Genomic DNA, 20358 nt, shown 5'->3' with positions numbered 1-20358 from the left:
CTGTCACCTCTGATCTTTCAGGGACCTTTGTAAAGCACTTTGAGATTGCTCTAATGGGACCTCCTTATTACAGGTAGTGTCTTATCTCAAAATACTTGTAGCAATGTACTGCTATTAACATAAGGGTTTCTTTCTGGTTCAGCAGAAATAATAGGACTAGCACCCTGCCCATCACTCACTGTCAGTGTTTTAACAGCTTAAAATCTAATTAGCTTATCTCAGAACTGCTTTTTGTAGTAAGGGTTTGCCCATTTGAGTTCTGTGTACAGAAATGCACTAACCCTTATGGTTTGAGTAATAGTCACAGATGACAGGCACAGTACTTTGGGGGAAAATCAGGGCTATTTTCTGCAAATTGTGAGGTTATTTCAGCAGCATTAAAATTGGCTGTATAATTTTACTGTTGTGGTTTTGGGGTTTTTTTTTTTGCCTACTGGGACCACAGCTATTTCAGCAGAGAATCACAATAGCATTTCTGTCTTTATATTTTATTTACCCTCAAAGATCTGTGGATTTTTCTGAAGCATTTTGAAAGTCAGTAAAAATACACAATTACAGCACCAGCTGATGACATACACACATAAAATACTTACAAAGTAACATTTTTTTGTAATTAGAGGGAACATAGTTTCTGGCTTATTTTCTGTTTAAGCAAAATGATTTTGCTATCTCGTTTAAAAAGAGCATATAACTATTCCTTTAGTGTGTAAACAGTTGTAATTTGCTGTCACTGCCATTAATAATCTTTACAGCATGTGTCTTGTTAAAAACAGGATAAAAACTTCTGTTTTGGGATGCCCTTAACAGAAGTTCCACATCAAATTAAGCAACCAGGTTGAAAACATTAATCCTGCCATATCCTATTTGATAATTTGAATAACAAAATCCAAGTATATTATATGGTATCACCTCTTTTGAGAACTAAGGAAATGTTTACATAGTCACAGATTGTCCAAATGAGTGTGGAGAAAGGATGTGGATTTTTTCCCTTTATCAGATCCCAGACTCTTCAGAGTGAAAGGTTAATGCATTTTTTCCACATTTAAAAGAAAAAAGTGTCCTAGATAGAGAAGGGTTTCTGATCCATTTTTTGAGGGGAAATATTAACTAGCATTAACCTTTCCAGGAAGCTTCCAAAATAACAGCACCAATGAATTACTTATGAATGCCCAGTTTGAAACCAGGTTCCAGGGGACTTGATATTTAGAAGGCATTGAGTGCCTGGCTTTTAAAATTCAAAGGCCTTTGAGGCACGAATTATATACTTGCTACTTTTTGGAAAATGTTGAGTATTGCCTTCACTTTGGTATTGAAAACCATTATCCAAATGATGTGGTGATGTATAAAGCCATGATTGCTGTGGTACCTACTTAGTGTATAAATCAGGCATTGGTCAATCTCCACCATCCTCCTGACCCTATGAACACCACATTCCTGTCAATAGGTTATAATTTATTCATACTGAAGTGGTATCTCTAAGTCTCAGCTATCTGAGGAGGAAGAAGAATTTTTGTTAGTTAATTAATAATTAACTTAGTTGAGTAGTGGAGAGGACTGATGCCCACAGAGGTGATGCAAAGTGAGTGTGGTTACAGAGGAAGTTTTCCTGCATTTACAATATAGTTTCTTGTTTCTTTTTTGCTTAACTTGTAACTCTCTCCTGTGAAACTCATGGATAACTGATTTCTACATGGAAAGCATTCTTTGCTGTTGAATTATCTTAATATCTCAGCTAAATGATAGGTTTTTGAGGATAGAGACAGTATCAGAATAATTGTGATATTAAACTGTTAACTGTTAAACAGTTAACTGGAATCAACTCAGTAGTTACCAGTGTAGGTTCTTCAGTGTTAAATTTATAAAATGAGAAAGGTTAATGAGCTTTATACAAGTATGTTTTTAAAAGGCCAAGTCTGCTCAGAGATGAAGCTCTCTGTAGGCTGGAAGATACTGTTGTATCAATTTTCTCAATTTGCTATTAAATACAGGCAATAAAATTTCATAGTATTTTTTTCCTGTTGAATTTAAAAGCTTATGTCTGACTAATGTGATCAAAGTGATTTAGCTGCAAGTCAAACTGTTTGTGAAGTGGAAAGGTTTAGGGCTTTTTCTATTGGATTTGGGACCATTCTGTGTGTTTAGGATTCAATCTCCTGCCTGCTGCAGCACTGACCAGACTGCAGAGCTGTGAGTGATGCAGACCTGCTGCCTGAGCTGCTTTCTGTAATTAATTGCAGTTCCTCCAGCTCTGTTAGTTACCTGTAGTGGCACTGTAGAGGGGCTTGACCAGTGACAAGTATATTTCCACTTGGACACACCCACCTTTCTGTTTCTTTTGGGTTGGACACTATTATTGCCCAGTTTAGGTATTCACAGAATCTATTGTATCTATTGTATCTGAATGGGCTCTTGTTCATCCTTTTGAAAAAAAAAATACAAAAATTCATCTCAGTCTTCCTGTACAATGTTTCAATCTTTCAGGAAATTATCTGCAAGTTCACCCAAGAAAGCTCCTTTTATCTGCTGGGGTAATGGTCACCTTTAAAAGGTGACTTCATCCTTCTTACACTGTTACTTTGAAGCTGTCTTAATTTTAATCATGCTTCCTTTTGTTTTTGAGCACAAATACAGCTGCAGTTCCCAGCAGTCACTTTTTTGTGAAGAGCAGTAAGAAAATGTGAGATCTGAGGGATGTACAGCATTAAAGCAATCTTGATATTGTAGCCAAGCCTTTAAAACACTGCAGGACTAATCAAGTCCATCTTATTAGCTCATTTTTAGTTATTAGATTAGCTTGTATTTCTGAATTGAGCCCAACCGTCTCATCCATTTTTCTGGTTCTTTGAGCAATTTGATTTTGATCTGTATTTTACCCTTCCATTGCAAATCACTCATGTCTCCTGTTTAAACACTTAACGAAATTTAGTACAGTTTTAACTAGATTGGCATCTAATTTTATTTCAGTAATAACTTGCTTATTTCTGCTTTGCTCATGATTCATGGCTCTCTGTATTTAATAATATGCTCTGTCACAAAGTTTTTGCATTTGCGTTATTTGTACCAGTGGTGTGTGGGGAGAGCATGTGAAGTCCTGCAAGGTGTGATGCACTTTAGGTGTTGCTGTTCTAGCTCTCTGAATTTCCTTCAACTTCTGTGGCTGTGCTCCTAACGGAGGATTTATTTTGCCCTTTTTCTGAGACAACAAGAGGAAGGATGGGGACCTTTCAGTCTGTGTTTTCAGGGTATTACTGGTCAGGTTACCATCCCCTGGGTAATTTCGTAGTGCTCAATCATGTAGATTACTTGAATGTTTCCAATTACCTTGCAGCGAAACAGTGAAAGCAGAAGTTTTTAATTAGTTACTTCTATCAAAACAGAAATGAAAAATGGGGTTTTCTTTATTTGTTTCTGTTTTTTATTTATTTTTTTTTTTATCCCCTCTTTCATGTGGTAGTCATGATACAGTTGAAAAGTTTGGATTTCTTTCAGAGGTGTGATGGACAAAGAAGGTGGCCAGTCACAGGACCCGGGTGACCTCTTCAGTCCATTTTGGGGACTTGGCCAGGTCCCTCCTGAAACAGGCTGGTGATTCATGTGCAGTGCTGCTGTTTCTTAGAGAGATTGAGTAACGTGTTCCCAGGTATTTAACTCACCTTCTTCCACAGCAAGGAATTAGTGTTGCTAGACAGGCTTGCTGTCATTGCTGAACTTTCTAAAAGAAAGCTAATAAATTACTTTTTCATTAGAGATACACTTCTGTGCCACCATTTGAAATCTTTCATGTAGGAAATGCTTCTAGAAATATAGGTTACAACTAAGAATCATTGAGCTTTTAATAGTTGCTACAAAAGTTTGATCTAATCTTCTGCATAGCATGGGGCATATAAAACCTTGCTTTATGTTGAGCACATAATCTTAGTCTGAATAGAAGCAAATTTTATCCAGATATCACAAGATGAAATCTTGCCACTTGTGTGATTTTCAGTGTTTTCTGTTATGAGAAGCCCAGCCCAACAGAGCATTCAACAAATAGCATTGCAGTGTTTCTACATAAAATATGTTGTCTTCTTACTCTGATCTTGACAAAACCCCAGACCTTCCTCTCTTACATTTCACTGAAGTTAAAAGCTCAAATCCCTGTTTTTCTCTAGATATACCTGTTCTTTGTCAGTGAGGGTTGCTGTGTGCTGTCATTCTAATATTTGTATTGTGTGCTGCATTGCCAGGGTCAGCAATGAAACATTAATATCTTGGGATCAAATGAAATAGTTTCCTGCCTCCTGTAATTCTCACAGTGGCTCAGATATTTAACCTTTTCACCCCTTGGGACTAGCCTCATAATAAATATGCTGCTATGACAGCAGAGCTGTCTCGATTGTTTGCTGTATTTCCAAGAACACAGATATTTTAAACACTTGAACATTTTTCTCTTCTTTTAATCCCCCCACATGATGAGGTGTTTTTTTTTTTTTAGCACAGCCTAATAAACCTAGTATGAAAGCAGTTTGAGTCTTGCTATCTACATGAGTTTTAGAGTCATAAATTGCAGCATGCCAGGTATTGTCTGGAAGAATTTTTAAATTCAGGAATTAAAATATCTTCTGTTATACTACATGATTGGGGGTTTTTTTGTGGTTGGTGTTTTTTTGGGGGTTTTTTTGGCTCATTTTCTATTTTTTTTTTTTTTTTTTTTTTGTTATCTTTCTGTCATTAGAATATGTGGTGGGTTTTACCTTAGATATGGCTGTGATGAGGTTCTGGATCCTTGATTTCTCTACCCTTTGTGAGTGTTTCTGTGATGTCTCTGGGCACGTTTTCTTCATGTGCCTGTGTTTCTCAGCTGTGAGATGGCAGTGCTGGCCCAGCTGAGCTGGTAACATGCTGCTACCAAATAGATCTGCATGAATTTACATGGAGCATGTTAGTAAAAATGGATTGAGTCTTCTAAATAAAACAAAATATTTACCAAAAATTGGTAAAAAGAACTCCTTAACACTAATGTAGCATTTAGAAGCAGGGATTCTTTATTCAGTGCTGGATGCATGAGGGGATATTTCCTCTGTAATACTGTGCATACTGAGGCCAGAAAAGGCTCCTCTTCCTGTACTGTTTTTACATACATATTCATAGGTTTTCCCAGAAGAAACATTCCTATGATAACCATTTCCCCATTGGCACATGTGTTCCCTTTTTCCAGGGATCCCTCCAGTGGTTCCTTGTGGCTGGTGACCCTGAATTTATGAACTCAGTGCTGCTTTCCTAGTTAGGATAAAAGTTGGCATAACTGGTGTAGTTCATTAATTTGTGGGTCCTTAGATCAATGAAATGTGGTTTTACTCCTTTCCTTGGTCAATGTTTACCATAGTTTTACTTGTATGGTTCCACAGGGTAATGATTTTGCAAAATTATTGGTACATTAACCCACCAGCTGCTAACAATTCTTCATCTGGCAATAAATCAATCTCCATCTTGGAGATCTCCATCTTCTGAAATCACCAACACTGCTGTGCAATTAGGTGTATGTGCTGGTAATTACACAGCCCAGTGTCTTTGTGCTATTTCTCTCTTAAGCAGCAGAGTCATGATGTGTTAAGTTCTTTTTTTCCCTTGGAATTCTGTCCTAATTGATTTCTTTTCAGAGATCTAGCACTGTAAGTCTGAGTTCTCCATATTGTCAGCCTTTTAAATTAGCATTAGGGCAGAAATATATGGTAACCTTATAGTAGAAATTTATGAAGAATAGTTCATTCCGTTCTTCTTTCCCTGATTTTTCCTTCTAAGCTATGCTGAATGTAGTTTGACTGAGATACCATCTACACAGATTTTGTATGAAGTTAACACTGGTTTTAGAAGTCTAGTTTATGGATTCCCAACACTAAAGGTTGTTGCAACTATATTTTGACTCAAGGGAGTATCTGTAAGTGCATTGCAAAAGAAATATGTGGTTTGATGGCACTGTATTTTCACTTAGTGCTGCTTTTTCTAATGATGTGTGTTCCCTACAAATTAACTCATAGATGAGTTCCAGTTCAGAGGTTCAAGTTTAAGACAAACAGAAAAGAAACCATCAAATCTCTCAGGAGTTGTCTCAAAGTGGGAGTCAATAGGGAGCTCTTTGTCCCTCTCAGATCTAAAAAACTTCAATTAACTGGCATATTTTTCCAATGTGGATTTGTCTGACATTCTCAAAAAGCTCTTTGTAAAGCACTGAATTGAAAATGAGCATTCCTATAGCAAGCTGCATCCCTGTCAGGTGTCATGCTGTCATAGTATATTTTCATCTAAAGAATCATCGAATGTAATACAGTATAAATTGAAAATGTAGATTAGAAATGCTTTTTCAGTAATGGAAGTGTTTTATAACTGTTGCCTTTAGATGAGAAGGCAAGGTGACCTGGTTTCAAGGAACAGCACGGCAGCCCGGGCCAGTCGGGCCACAGACATACACAGACACCAACGTGGTGGATGGTCAAATGGCATTTATTACCTTATCTCCTGAAGTTAAATAGTCAAGGAAGAAGGTAGGGTCTCTAGGGTGAGTAAGGAGTGGAAAACTACTGAGTTAGGAGAGGTTACATGTCTCAGGGGTGATGGATTATATACCACAGGATGAGGGGGGAAGGGTCTTGCTTTGTTACATCTCGAAATCTTCCGTTCGCCTGTCCCTATCTACCACAATAACACAGAGTATGAGAGGCTAACAATAAATGAAAATTGCTTACAGTTTTGCACTGAGGTAACCCTGGTTCTTTTGGGATCCAGGTAAGAAATATAAACAGCCATTGGGTATCTTAAGTTATCCAATGACAGATGGGAATTATAGTGAGTGATAAGAATCTTGTATCCCTCCTGATGCTGGGACCCTGCCTGCTGTGGTGTTGGGTGAGTTAGGATGGCACAGGGTATCCTGTGTCCCTTCTATCCATGGTGAGTGTCACCAGCCTTTCTGCTCACCTGGAATTCTTAGGGGGTTTTGATCATAACACATGTTCATCAATCACTGATTGTGGTCAAGTTTGGAAGATGGGCTTTGCTTTGAAAAGTCTCTTGGATGATTAGCTCCACCGTCTTCTATCAGTAAAAATGATAGCTCTTGTACAGGTGTATCAAATATTTCAAGGACATGACAATGCATGTACATAGACTTGCAATAGGGTGTATATTGTACATATTTGTGTTCTCTAGTTATAATATTGTGTAGAGCAGCCACGCAGTATCTGAGGCATGCACAGGAGCAGCAGTGGTGGTTGGTCTGCCATGGCAGGGTGATGTGATATACCACAGGGACCACACACATGTGAAAAAGAAAAGTTGCATGTCACTGGCTCAGATTTCAGATTGCAGTTTTCCAGCTTCACCACTCACTACGTCAATGGAGAATGCATTAAAACTTGTGAATTGTGAGGTGTGCTTTCGACAAAGTATTCACTGTGTTACCTGCCAGTGTAGTTCTGGTAATATGAAGAGGTCTTGCAGTGGGTCTTTATGGTTAGAGAGATAGACTTTTTTAAATTTTAAAAAAACACCATATCCCAAGTGAGGATTTTTTCTTCTGGAGACCTTATGGAGTGTGCAGGTGTTGCAAATTTTACAGAATGAATCAGATATCTGACTTCTACCTACCTGCACTCCTGTTTTTACAGATTTCATTCTTTCAGACTCTTATGCATTCTTACTCTCAAGAACTAAGACGTGTATGTGCACAGGTGGTCACATCAGGAGCATTTGCATGATATGGGACAGGGGACATCAGGTCCTTAGCACATGTCTTACTGACAGCTTATGACAAACTAGTTTTGTGCATCAAATGATGAGTTTGATATTGTGCATCATATTTCATTTCATTTCATTCCTCCAGAAGAGTGAATTTCAGTTGTCTTTATCTGGATATTTTATGGTTCCACTCCTGCTCTTCATTATCTTAACACCTTATCTTTGGTTCAGCTTATTCTTCCTTTTCTTTTACACAAAATCACATCTATGATACTGCAGCAAATAACTGCTAACTTTCCTTTTAACCCGTTCTGCTGTTTTCTTTGGTGTGTGTGTGAGTACATGTGCAGAGATGTATAAATGTCTTTTTGTACTTAATTGGCACTATTATTAATTGTTTTGCTTTAAATCTATTTAGAAAAGCAGGAAACCATCCACCTCCATTTGTAGGAAGCGTTGTTATTTGCATTCTGCTGTTGCAATTGTACAAATGGCCATCAACCCGTGCTGTGATGCATTCTGTGACAGTTTGCTAAGTATCAAGTTCAGAGATGTGTGAAAGCTTCCTTTCTGGAAAAGAAAGGGACAGCTCCCCATCTGGCATCGGGGCAGATTTAGGCAGCCAGCTAAGCACTCCCTGGCTGGCTGCTGAAGGAGATGTTCTCCTGTCTGTGCTGCTGATCCTCTACTCTGCAGGCCACCAGCCACACTCCCGTGGATGGCTGTCGAGGGAGGAAAGAAGACTTCCTATTTAATGAAAGCTGCTGCTGTGAAAAGCAAGATTGTAGAGGGAAAATCATGGTGATGCTGAAGCGGTTTGAAAGCCTCTGTGAAAACAAGATGGTTACTGAAAGAGCTCAGAGTAGCAGGTTTTGCTGATTTTTCAAAAGTTTGTTGTTGAAATGGTTTGTAATTTGCTGGCAACTTCCATGTGAGCAAGTACAGTGAACCAGGCACTGGAATACAGTGTCAGAAACAAATACAGAATCCAGAAATAAATACCCACGGGGAAAATCTGGGCTTCTCTGAAGCCATTGAAATCTCTGGTTACTCTTTCAGTAGAACTAGGTAATTCATGGAAGCTCAGTTTGCATAGGCTTCTGCAGTTATCTTACAGCTGGGAAGATAAGTCACCCTGAGACGAAGCAAACTCATATTATCCTCTTAAATTTGTTATCCTTTGCAAATTGCTCACTGGGAGACAATATGTTTCACAGATGGGAGTTTTCCTGGTCAGGCAGTATTATGTGTTAGATGCTGTCAGGGAACAAGGCTGCTAACTAAAGGTTTTGGTTGACCTACAAGAGGTCCATCCTCTAAACAAGCCTGCAACCCTGCATGTTGCCTCTGATTCCTGGTGTCATTGTTTTGTGTGTGGTTTTCAAATCCCATCCTCTCTGCAGCTGCCTTCCTCTGTGTCAGAGGAAGGAAAAGGCAAGTAGTGGAGGGAGAGCCGAGCCCTTGAGCAAAAGCACTGGGGAAGCTGTGGCTGGACACATGGCTTGGGTTGCAGATTTCTTGCTTGTAAAGCCAAATCTTTGTTGGATGACTGCGTTTTACTTCTGCTGGGGTGACAAATGGGATCAGTCTGAAGCCCTGCTGCAGCTGGACATGTAGGTTTACAAATGCACAGCATGGGACATGTTCTGTCTTCTTCAATTTCTCATTGGTTTAGCTTGAGACAGACGTGTGTGGATGCAGCAGTGCTTGGAGGAGTGCCAGGCATTCCACCTTCTCACTAAGCCTCTTGTGTCAGACATGCTCCTCTCTCCTCCTGGCCAGCAATGTACACTGAGTTCCTTTGTCCTTTATCCTTTATCTGTCTCTGTTTTGGTCAGATAAATGGATAGGGTTTTTTTTTTAATTGGGTATTTTGTGTTTGTTTGGTGTTTTTTCTTCTTAGTCTATGTAAAATGAATTAAAACTCTCTGAGGATTACAGTAGAACCATTTATGGCAATCCCATTCTTTAAGTCTCACTTTTTTGAGGGTGTTAAGCAGTCAAGCTATTGTTGCTGTAACACAATTATCAGTACCACCATATACCTTAAAATCTCACTTGCTCTGGAGGCATGAGATTATCCAGCATTTGCAGTGAGCACCCAGCTGCAAGAGCATCCTGTGAAACAGCTGTGTGCACTGCATTGATCAATGCCAATGGAAGCATAAGGTTCCCCATGGTAATTCTGTGGCTGGCAGCACTCTAATTAAACTTTCCTTTGAAAATAAGTGAGAAGTTTGTAATTTTGGCCTCTTGTTCTGAATGGCATGCTTTTATTTAGAGATTTTTCCAACTTAACTTTTTAGGAGTTTCTGTAAATGCCTGAAGCAGCAGAAATCTCTGGATAATCCTTCTCCTTTCAAACATTTGATTTCAAAAATTATTGTTCTACAAGTTAATGTGTGCCTCCTTACAGCTTATACTCTATCTCCAGGAACTGGAATATGGAGCTCTTGCCATGCATTCTATTGTACAAGGTACTTGGTAAGCACAACTCTGGTTTCCACATGCTGACATTAAGCGAGTCATGTGTGATCACAAGGAGAGAGTTAATTCTTACTAGTTGCCTATGGGGTAATCAGAACTGTTGTGCTGGAAATTCACATGAAGAACTGCTATTCTCACATGAGAATAGGAGTGTAAGTATAGCCAGGCAAATTAAGGCTTTAAATTTAATGAATATGATTACTTTAGTAGGATATACAGAAAACACGTATTCTGTAAGTATAGTTGTTAATGAAATTCTTATTTTGGAAGACTTTTTTCTGCTCTGACTCACCTTACCTTGTTACTATGAATTTGGCTTAGACTGAGCCTTACTCTCAGGGTCTGATTTGTATGACTGCTGCAATAAAACTGGTTGAGAGTGCTGGTAGCACAAAGAGGTAAAACTCCAGGTCCCTTTCTGCTTTTGGCATTAAAGCCTCATGTCTGTGTATGCTCCATTTAAATAATCAGATTTGTTTATTATGGTAAAATCACATTGGTCTTGCTTTTGGTCACCTTCAATTTGAGGCTAATGTTGAAGATACCCAAGGAAATGGCCAGCCATGAGTTATGGCTCTTTCAGCTGCATGGTCCATGAGAAGTGTAGTGTCTACCAGTCCCTCCAGCACAGAAAGTTGTTCCCTGAATCAGAGTGGAATTTACTTTGCAAGAGGTTCCTGAAGATGATCTTGTCCATCACCTGACTGAGGTTCAAAGTTAAGTGTTGTTCAGGGTCTTGTCCTGGACCCTGAGTTTGGAAAGTCTCCAAGGTTGGAGGGTATACAACCACTCTGGGCACTTATTTTGCTGCCATGCCACTCTCAGGGTGGATTTTTCCTTTGTTTTGTGTGTATTTCCTTGGTTTCAGATTGTGACCTTGAATCTTACAGTTTTCTTGTGTACTGCTGGGAAGGGTCTGACTCTCCCCCTTAATGTGCTTCACTAAGCAGCTGGGTTGTTTTTATTATTCACTACCAGCTTGACTTTGCTTAGACCATTCCTAAAATGTTCTGTAAATGTTCTCTGACTATGGAATGTGAGTTTACATATGAGGAGCTAATGTGAAATAACAAGAATGTCCCAGCAGGCTGGCAGCTCTTAAAGAGCTGAAATTTGGCATTAATTCTTTGCTGCTTTATTCAAGCAAGCGCAGGAGAGAGAGCAACAATTATTTCAGCCATTTTATAGTTAGAAAAAGAGAAGAAAATCTGTTAGAAAAGAAACAAAGTTTTTGTAAAAATGGGGTTTTGGTGCTCATGGGAGGCTGGTTTTATCTCTGCCTTCAGGCACGTTTTGTTTAAAAAAAAATTAAAAATCTATTGACAGTCTTATGTGCTTGTTCTGGTAGTGCTTCTATTAGTTTTATTTGAAATTTTGTAATAGCTGGATGTTAGTCTGATAGTAATTTGTGCAAAATTGTAAGCCACCTTATGTTTCATTAACAAGATATGAATTATTTTGTTTATAGAAATAATTTAATTATTGGACATAGGAATTTTGAACAGAGCTGCTTTAGAATTGCCAGCATGAAACTAATTTGTTGTGTTGTAGATAAGTGGTGCTCTTTGTTACAAGCTTCCCCCTTCTGGTGTTTTCTGTGCCTGGAGGGAATGCTTAAGGCTGGGGAATTGAAATCCCCATATAGAGTGCAGTTAAAGGCAATTAAATGGAAGTTCTTATTCACTCCCCCTTTTGCTGGATTGCAGATGAACAATGGACGTTGGCATTGGATGCTCATTTTCATGACACTGCTTTCTTCTTGTCTATAAATATTTCCTAACCATCACATTTAGGAGTGGTTTTGTTCCTTATTAATAAAAAGGCAGAGTGGTTGCCTGAGGCCTCACATATTGATGTAAATCAGCACACCATGTACTGGGACTGCAGAAGCATGGCTGTGTCTGTAGCTGAGCTGAATATAAATTTCTCTGTGTTTTCTGAAGGCTTTGATTAGCATCTGATATAAGAATTTCAAGAGGACTGTAGATACTGAAGGGATCCACTGAGAACAGACAGAAGCATCTGTGTTGCTGTTCTTTTACCCAAATTGTCCTTGGGGAAAAGCCTATGAATTGTTGACATTTGTCCTACTGCTCTACATCAGTAAATAGACTCAGGATTAGTTATGTTTTCCATGTATCTGATCTCCTTAGCATTTCTGGCATGGGTAAAATCTCCATCACCTTGGCTTGCAAGTCCCTTTTGCAAGTGAAATCCCTTATGCAGGTATTGACTTATGTGATTTTACCATTGCAACAGCATTTGCATTTTTAGTGGAGATAGTTCAATTAATAAGCTGGTATTTGAAGATAAAGCTAGATGCTTTTTGCCTTTAGGTGCTTGCTTCTTCAATTATCCTTTATAGATTTCTTAGTTGCCTGTACCATGCTCATAGAGTCATTAAGGTTGGAGATCTCTAAGGTAAAATCCATACTTTGACCAAACACCACGATATCAACTAAACCAAAGTAGTGAGTGCCATGTCCAGGAATTTTTTTAAACACTTCCAGGGATGGTGATTCCACAACCCCCCTGGGCAGCCTGTTCCAATGCCTGATCATCCTTTCAGAGAAGAAGTTCTTGATGTTCAATCTGAACCTTCCCTGGCACAGCTTGGGGAAATTTCTTCTTGTCCTGTCACAACTATAGTACCTTTTATTTCAGATCATTAATGGGTCTATTCTAACATCCTTTTCACTCAGCAGCAGATACTCTTCTCTACATTTTTCAAATGGGAACTTGAGCTTCCTCAATTATCTGTAGCAAAGCATGAACTGAAAAAAACCTGTCCTTTGAAGTTTAATTTTCACCATTTTTCAAATGCAGACTGCTTGCATGAGAACAAGTAAGAAACCCCCAGTTTGTTAGCTTGCTTAATATTGACTGCAAAACATTTAACCTTTTTTTTCTGCAAGGTGGGGTCTGTGAAGTAAAAGGTATGTTGTTACATTAAGAAAATAAAACTCAAACACAGAAAAATAATATTAATCTTTTGTTCCATAGAGCATAAAAGTGATCATCTTGAGTCTGGAGTTTTGAAACTACTAGTGTTTAGCCAGGTGCTTGATATAATGAATTTTTGATTAATTGTCTCATTCCTTTTGACTGGGGAGCAGGTTAAGTCTGGGAACCTTGTTTCATGTTCTGAGCTGAAAGCTAAATTAGTGATGAGATGAATGCTCAGTCTTCTGCCTCTGCAGAAGAGTTCAGTATTCTGCTTGCTGAACACAGGAGGAATCAGACAATCAGCTGTTTTCAGCTAGCCTGCCAACCCAGAAGTTCATGATCTAGTTTTCTTGCCTATAAGCCCATGCTGATTCAGGCTGTGATCTCAATCTGGTTTTGAGTTTTCCATCTGCTTCCCTGCATGTGCTGTCCATCTCACATGCACTATCCACACAATGACTGTTAATTTTTTTATTCTGTCATCATTAAGCATGCATCTGCCTGTGTTTTGATTGCAATATGCCAAGTGTTTGCATTTGAGAGCTTTAATAACTTCAGTATTGGCTTCCAAAAGGAAACTATTGACCTGTCTCAGCCATCTTAAATGAACGTGATAAAGTCGTGTCAGCTGCACAAAGATTTAGTCTACATTATAACAAAATTTAGAGGTCTAAAACTTGGGAAAGTTTTAAAAAGCAGATATAATATGACTACAAACCATCAGTCACCTCTGCAAGAGTGTTTTTTGCTGCTGTACTGCTAAGAAACATGTTGGATTTATGGTGCTACATCACAAGTTGTGAAGGAAGCAGCTTTGTAACAATTGGGTTTGAAGGAAGGAGCAGATCCTGCTCAGATGCTGCTCCTCTGTTCAGCCTTCCCTAGAGGGGATTTTCTCACCAACCTCTGTCTGCCACAGATTGGTCCTTAGCAAAAAATTTCAAAGAACCCTGAGCTTTTTGTCAATTAATTTTGAAAAAAAAAAAAAGAAGAAGAAAAAAAATCCCATATATAGCAAATTAAAAAAAAAAAAAAAGTCTTATCTGAGGGACACAGAATTGCAAGTGACTAATGGAATATTCGGTGATAAATGGGCATTCAAGTTGTGCATCAAAATAAGGCCTGTTCCTGGAATTAACCAATAGCATCCTGAGCAAAGATTTCCATCTGTGACGCCATACTGACATTTGATGAGGAAATATGCTACCCTCTTGGATAATCCAGGCTGTTTTTTCCCTGCTTGTGTGTTATGGAAGTGGTGGTAACTTAATACATAATACATTCTGCTTTGCAGCAAGTTAGCAGCTCAAATAGGTAATCATTTGAACAATTTCAGAGCATTGTGCATTAAAAAAAACTACAGTCAGTGTCAAAGTCATAAAGGTAGGCTGCCTGCTTGTCCTGATAGCAGTCAGGTTGTATTTACTGCTTATTAATCATTCCAGAGTAGAAGAAGGAATTTCTGTGAAGCATTTCAGAATTCCAGCCCCAGGAGGTCATTAGTAAAAATAAAAGTGAAATTCAGAAATAGCAGCCTTTTTTATCTGCTTAAGTTTTAAACTAACCTTTTGCATGTGTGCTGCTTTCTACACCTAAATTAGAAATCCAGCCTCTCTTTTTCCTTTCTTTCTTGAAGTGATAAATATAATTTGTTTTAGACATCTTTTTATGTCACTGCACATTAACTTTCTACTGCTGTTTATATTTATCATATAAATATTACATGTCTGGAGCAGTCGTTTTTCCTTTGTTCCTTTGTATATCTGTGCCCATTTTGTTCACAGCATTATTTCTGTCATACTTGTTTGCTTCTGACTGGAATTCCCATCTGGGGTTACTTATAGTTCAACAGTAAGTGGTGTTTTTCCTCCAATGTTACTCCTTTCTTCATTATCAAATTTGACCTCTTCCTTGTGGGCATTCAGTTTTACTATCCTTTAGTGATTACTATTTTATTGTTCTCAAAGTTCAAATTTTAAGATGCCTTTTAAAAATCATTGTAGTGTTATGCAGTTCTGAGGTTTCAGGAGATAGATGTCTATACATAGTTTAATGGTGTCTTATTAATTGGCTTTTACAACCAATTTATAAAAAAAAGCATATTCTAACTCAATCAAGAGCATCCTTTCAAACAAAATCTTGATGGGACCGGTGTAAGGTGAAAATCTGACTGCTCTCTGTTAGGACAGTCTTTGTTGAAGCAGTAAACTTGCTTTAGCTGATTTGAGCTGTTGTGCCTACTCTGGGAGGGGGTTTCTCAAGGAAACAGCAGCCCTGAAGGACTACACAGCCCCTTCTGGTCCAAACTTAAATCTGGAAGATGTCAGGAAATCCCCATGCTGTGATTACTGAACCCAAAAGCCAACAAGGGACCAATAGTGATTTCTAAGTGGTTTTAATGAGGAGTCCCACCAAGCAGCACCATGGAGAGAGGAGCAGTGGTGATTAACTGATACATCTGCACAGCATGTACAGCACCTCCTCAGCATACTTGAGAGCATTCTATGAAATTACCAAGGTCTTATTCAATGGTGAATACAGGGAACGTCTGCTTTGCTTTTGCTTTGTTTTATGTCTCCCTCGGTGTCATTTCACAGGAAAGCTGTTTCTCCACTCAGGCTTCCATGGCAGGCTGGTATTCCCACATATATCATAAGATCTATTCAGCAAGCCTGTTGGTATCCAGCACATGACCCAATTGCAAGTGAACTTCCTTTAACTTGCAGTGCAGGTCATCACCTTCTCATGTGAGCACAGTTACTTGAAATATTTCACATCATAGGTTGTAAGGTCTTACAGATAAGTAAATATATTAAGCAACTTATTAAAACATAAAATAGAACAAATATTTGACTACCCAGCTGAAAAGTATTGATATGTGATCTAATTTAAAATTGATCAATCTTGTGGAAGACTTTAAGTGGACATGTCTGGAACATTTAAGAAGCTTTTTTGTGTTCTGTACAGGCTATGAAATAGAAAAGCAGAACTTTTTGCTTGCTTATAATTAGAAAGTATTTAATGTTCGTCTCCTTGTTGCATTAATCTGCATAATGGCCATCAATATCAAAAGTGAATTATGCTTGCTTGCTTTCCTTCCCCTGATTTTAACAACCTTATGGCAGTTTAAGAAAGAAATTAAATATTCCGATATTGATGAGTTGGGACAGGCTTGGCCATCAAAGAAATGAGGAAGAAATTCTACTGTACATGTGACTTAGCACTGGGACGATTGCCCAGAGTTCATGGAGTCTCTCTGGAGCTATTCAAGGACTGTCAGGATGCAATCCTGTGCCATGTGCTCAGGGATGACCCTGCTTGAGCAGGGGGGTTGGACCACATGACCCACTGTGGTCCCTCCCAAGGTGACCCATTCTGTGGTACAGTAGCATTCAAACTGGTTTTATAGGAACAAGAAAGTTTATGTATTTTCTGTAGTCATACATACAAGGAAATGTGGAGTACACAGTGATTTTCCACTATCCTATGTACCCCCCTGCCAAATCTATATTCATAGCTCTTCTCAGACATCACACATGCTAAAAGTGCACCTTCAAAGTACACTAAGGAAAATCTGATATGCATCTGGAAGGCTGTCATCACTGTATACTGGTGTTGAAATCTGGTTCCCTGGTAGAGAGAGGGCCCCAGGTAACATTTGCTCATGAGATTCTCCACCCCTGCAAGTCCTACCTGCTCTTCTGCTGTGTTTTGATTTTACCCCTGGATAAGTGGCCTTTACATTTGTCTTGCAGGGTCTTTATTTGACTGGTGCTCACTAGGAAAAGTGAGCCATAAGTATGTAGAGGAAGAAAATTTATTAGCAGTGTTCCCAAAACAGTTGTCTTAGATTCACAGGTATCAGTGTTTAAGTTTCATTAAACTGAATTTCTTGTTATTTGGAAAATCCTATTTAGCAAGTTGCTGATGCTTGCTATTTCAGTAACTTACAGCTTTTTGAGATGACAGCCGGGTTAATACATTATTGAATATTTTTAGAATCCTTTAATGCTGAGTTCACAGGATTCTCCAAGTGAAGTAGACTTAAAAGTTGAGAAGTTTTTGAAGAGAGTTTTACTTTGAAGTTTTTAAGGGTTGCTTCAGTTCTAGTGCCAGTAAAGCTTAGAACATGTTCTGAAAGTCTACAAATAGCAGCAGTAAAACAAGGGATTTAATTTGGCAAGGCTTACCGATGGGGAGACAAAGGAGGCCACAGCTTACAGTGGGTACAAATGTGGGTACAGAACTGGGTAGATATAAGGCTTTTAGGGATAATTTTTCACTGAAATAGCATGTTACCATGACTCAAATTTCTCTCATGTATTAGGAGAAAAAAAAAATTGTGATCTTTCAGATGTGTTCACTTGTATTTAAGATGCATGAGAGAACTTCTGCCTGTGTTAGGCTAAATATTCTTCACATTAGAAGCCCTCTTTTGTCTTTCTCCAGAGTCAGGTCATGTCATTTTCAACTAAGTGTCTTTTTCTAAAAGATAATACACTCAAATCAGATTTTGCTTTTATTTTATATTTTATTGCTATTTTTATTTTTTGTGTCTATTATTTTATTACATTTTTTTTTCTTATTATATTATTGCTGGGTTTTCCCCCATTTTTTGTAGTTAAATGCTATCTCCATCATGTCTACTATCATGGCTTGATTGCTTTCTTCAAGGTTGCTCCAGAGTTGTCCAAAATAACATCAGAAGCTGTCACTGAGAAATACTGCCTTATTAAATTGGTCAGTGTAAGCCAGTAACAAGAAGACAAGCACTGAAATTATCTCTCTATTTAAACACTTCTCAGTTAAATTTCCAACAGAAGCAAAAACCACCGAGTATAAATGAAATGAAATGAAGGGGCTGACACACTGTGTTTAGCATCCCAGATGGCCACTGCTTGGTTCTCAGCTCATTTCTTTTTCTTCCAGGTTATAGGAACATTTTTCCATACCAGGAGATGAGCTCCTATAGGAAAAGGTTGTTGGAAATGGAAAGCAATTCAGTGAGATTTGTCAGCTATTGATGCTCTTTAAGCCAAAACAAACCACGTGTTTATTTTGCGGAACCAGAGAGGAAAGCAGTTGATGAATTATGGGTTGGCCTCGTGCAGGAGGATTAAACATTTGCACTAATTAGTGGCCAGTTAGCAGAACACCATCTTGGTCTCAGTGGAGGTCAACTGGATGGGGGCTATAAATCCAGACTGCAAACAGGAGCAGCCTCAAGACGCTTCATTCCAGCTAAGTGGGGCCCTCAGCTGCTGGGACAGTGTTTAATAGGTCAGAGTTTGGGATTTGCAGATCTATCCTATTCCTGCTGGCTGTGCAGCTGCTCAGTACTGTTGGTAATTGTTCTAGGGCTTCAGTAGGTTTTTACTGTGCTCTGTTTTCCCCTTGCAGGCTTTTGGCCAGTCCTTCTCTGTTCACCGCAAAGTGGCCGAAGATGGCGAAACGCGGGAAGAGACTCTTCTCCAGGAGTCTGCATCAAAGGAAGCCTATTACCTGGGCAAGATTTTGGAGATGCAGAACGAGCTCAAGCAGAGCAGGGCTGTGGTCACCAACGTTCAGGCAGAGAATGAGAGGCTCACTGCTATTGTCCAAGACTTGAAAGAGGTAAATGGGGCTGAATTTCTTTAGGGTAACATGGATAACATGGCTCTGAGTAAACAAAATAGTACAGGAAATGAAAATGCTCACCTTCCAGTCTGTGATATTCCCAGAAACCACATTGCCTGAGAAAGCTACAATTTAGAAAGGAGAAAATACCACTTTTGTTGGTTTTAAACACCACCACCACCTTAAAAATATAATAAAACCAATTAAAGAAGTTGTAATTTCCTAAGCACCCTTAGCATTTTGCATTGTATTTTATAGTACTGAATTTTACATCAACACATTTTCTGCACATTTCTGATATTTATGCAACTTTTCTTTCTCAGGATTTACATAATTTCTCAGGTATACTGGACTGCCTAGAATTAAATGAAGCTTTTGCTGGTTTTCTTCTACTGTGAAGCAAAATTAAAATGCATGCTCATGTTCAGAAAATGGGTAACAGTAAGGAAGTCAGATGTAGTTATTGACTATATGAGACATTGAATAATTTTGATGGAGAATTAAGTAATATTTAATAACTTGCCTTTTTTTCCCATTGGAATCTGGAAATTATGGAGTGTAGCAGATCAACTACATGCAGGGGAAGGCAGCGCTCTGAAATGAACCCACATCTTGCCTGCATTCCCTGGGCATGCTTAGACATAGGGATTCTCCCCACTGTCCAGCTGCTGGAGGAGTTATTTCCCATGTGATTCTGGAAAGTGATTACTTAATGCATTAATTTGTTAATATTAATGGTTGCCATGTTTTCTGTAGCTGAATGGAATAGCATCCTTTTAGCCTACAGAAAGCCCTGGAACAGGGCTTTACTCCCATTGAACATTTTTATTGTACTGCACTTGCCTGTAATACAGATCAGGTTTCAGGAAGAAGTACACACATGCCAGTTCATATATTCCAGTTAAAATATGTGATTTCAATTGCTATTGCAGGGGTTAACAAAAGAAAATCAAATATATTTTTAATTATTTTTTATCTACTTGTCCTAAAATCCTACCTTAAAATCTTTGTGGTGGCAGACAGTCAGTTGCTGACAGCCCTACCTGCTTGGTTTAGCTTACAGGTCCTGACGACTTGGGGTTCAGACACAAATGAATAACCAAGTTAGAAAAAAATGCACATTTGTCTTTGTACTCTATTCTTTTCCTTTGGGATTCCTTCAAATGCAAATCTCCCTTCCATTTTCTAAGATAATTATTGATCTGCAGTTTGTTCATGAGGTAGTTTCAGTACCTGTCCTCCCTGGAATATTGATTGTCCTCATTTCCTTGGTGATAATAGTAACCCCTAGTGTGAAGCCAGCTGCAATTATTTCCTGCTCTAATGCTAAATCAAGCTACATCTAGCTAAGGCTAGAATCAAGCCACAGTAGTTAAAGTGCAATAAAGGAATTTACTTGAATAAAAATAAGGCTGATAAACTGATTGTTATTATTAAGATGATGTTGTACCCCAAGTATCAAGTCCTTGACCACCTGGAACTTTTATTTTGTGCTACTACAATCAATGTAGGAAGCATAAATGGAATTAGTGCAGTCAGTTCATTACACCACTATTATGATTAATTAATTACTTGAATAATAATAAGAAATAGAGG

At 38.5% G+C, this 20358-nt stretch overlaps 1 protein-coding gene across 12 annotated transcripts in view; it reads left to right on the top strand.

The window, feature by feature from the left end:
* Positions 1–20358, top strand: part of BICD1 (BICD cargo adaptor 1) — a 167377-nt gene that overhangs the window by 65221 nt on the left and 81798 nt on the right. For all 12 annotated transcript variants that reach the window (XM_021540005.3, XM_085568981.1, XM_085568976.1 and 9 more), the window contains exon 2: positions 18547–18759. In XM_021540005.3, coding sequence (XP_021395680.1) covers positions 18547–18759 — 213 coding nt within the window. The remainder of the gene's footprint in view (positions 1–18546; positions 18760–20358) is intronic.

This window comes from Lonchura striata, chromosome 1A (assembly GCF_050655825.1).
Source record: "Lonchura striata isolate lonStrDom1 chromosome 1A, ASM5065582v1, whole genome shotgun sequence".
Taxonomy (NCBI): domain Eukaryota; kingdom Metazoa; phylum Chordata; class Aves; order Passeriformes; family Estrildidae; genus Lonchura; species Lonchura striata.
Note: the sequence above shows the minus strand (reverse complement) of the source record. Positions and strands in the feature narration are given on the sequence as shown.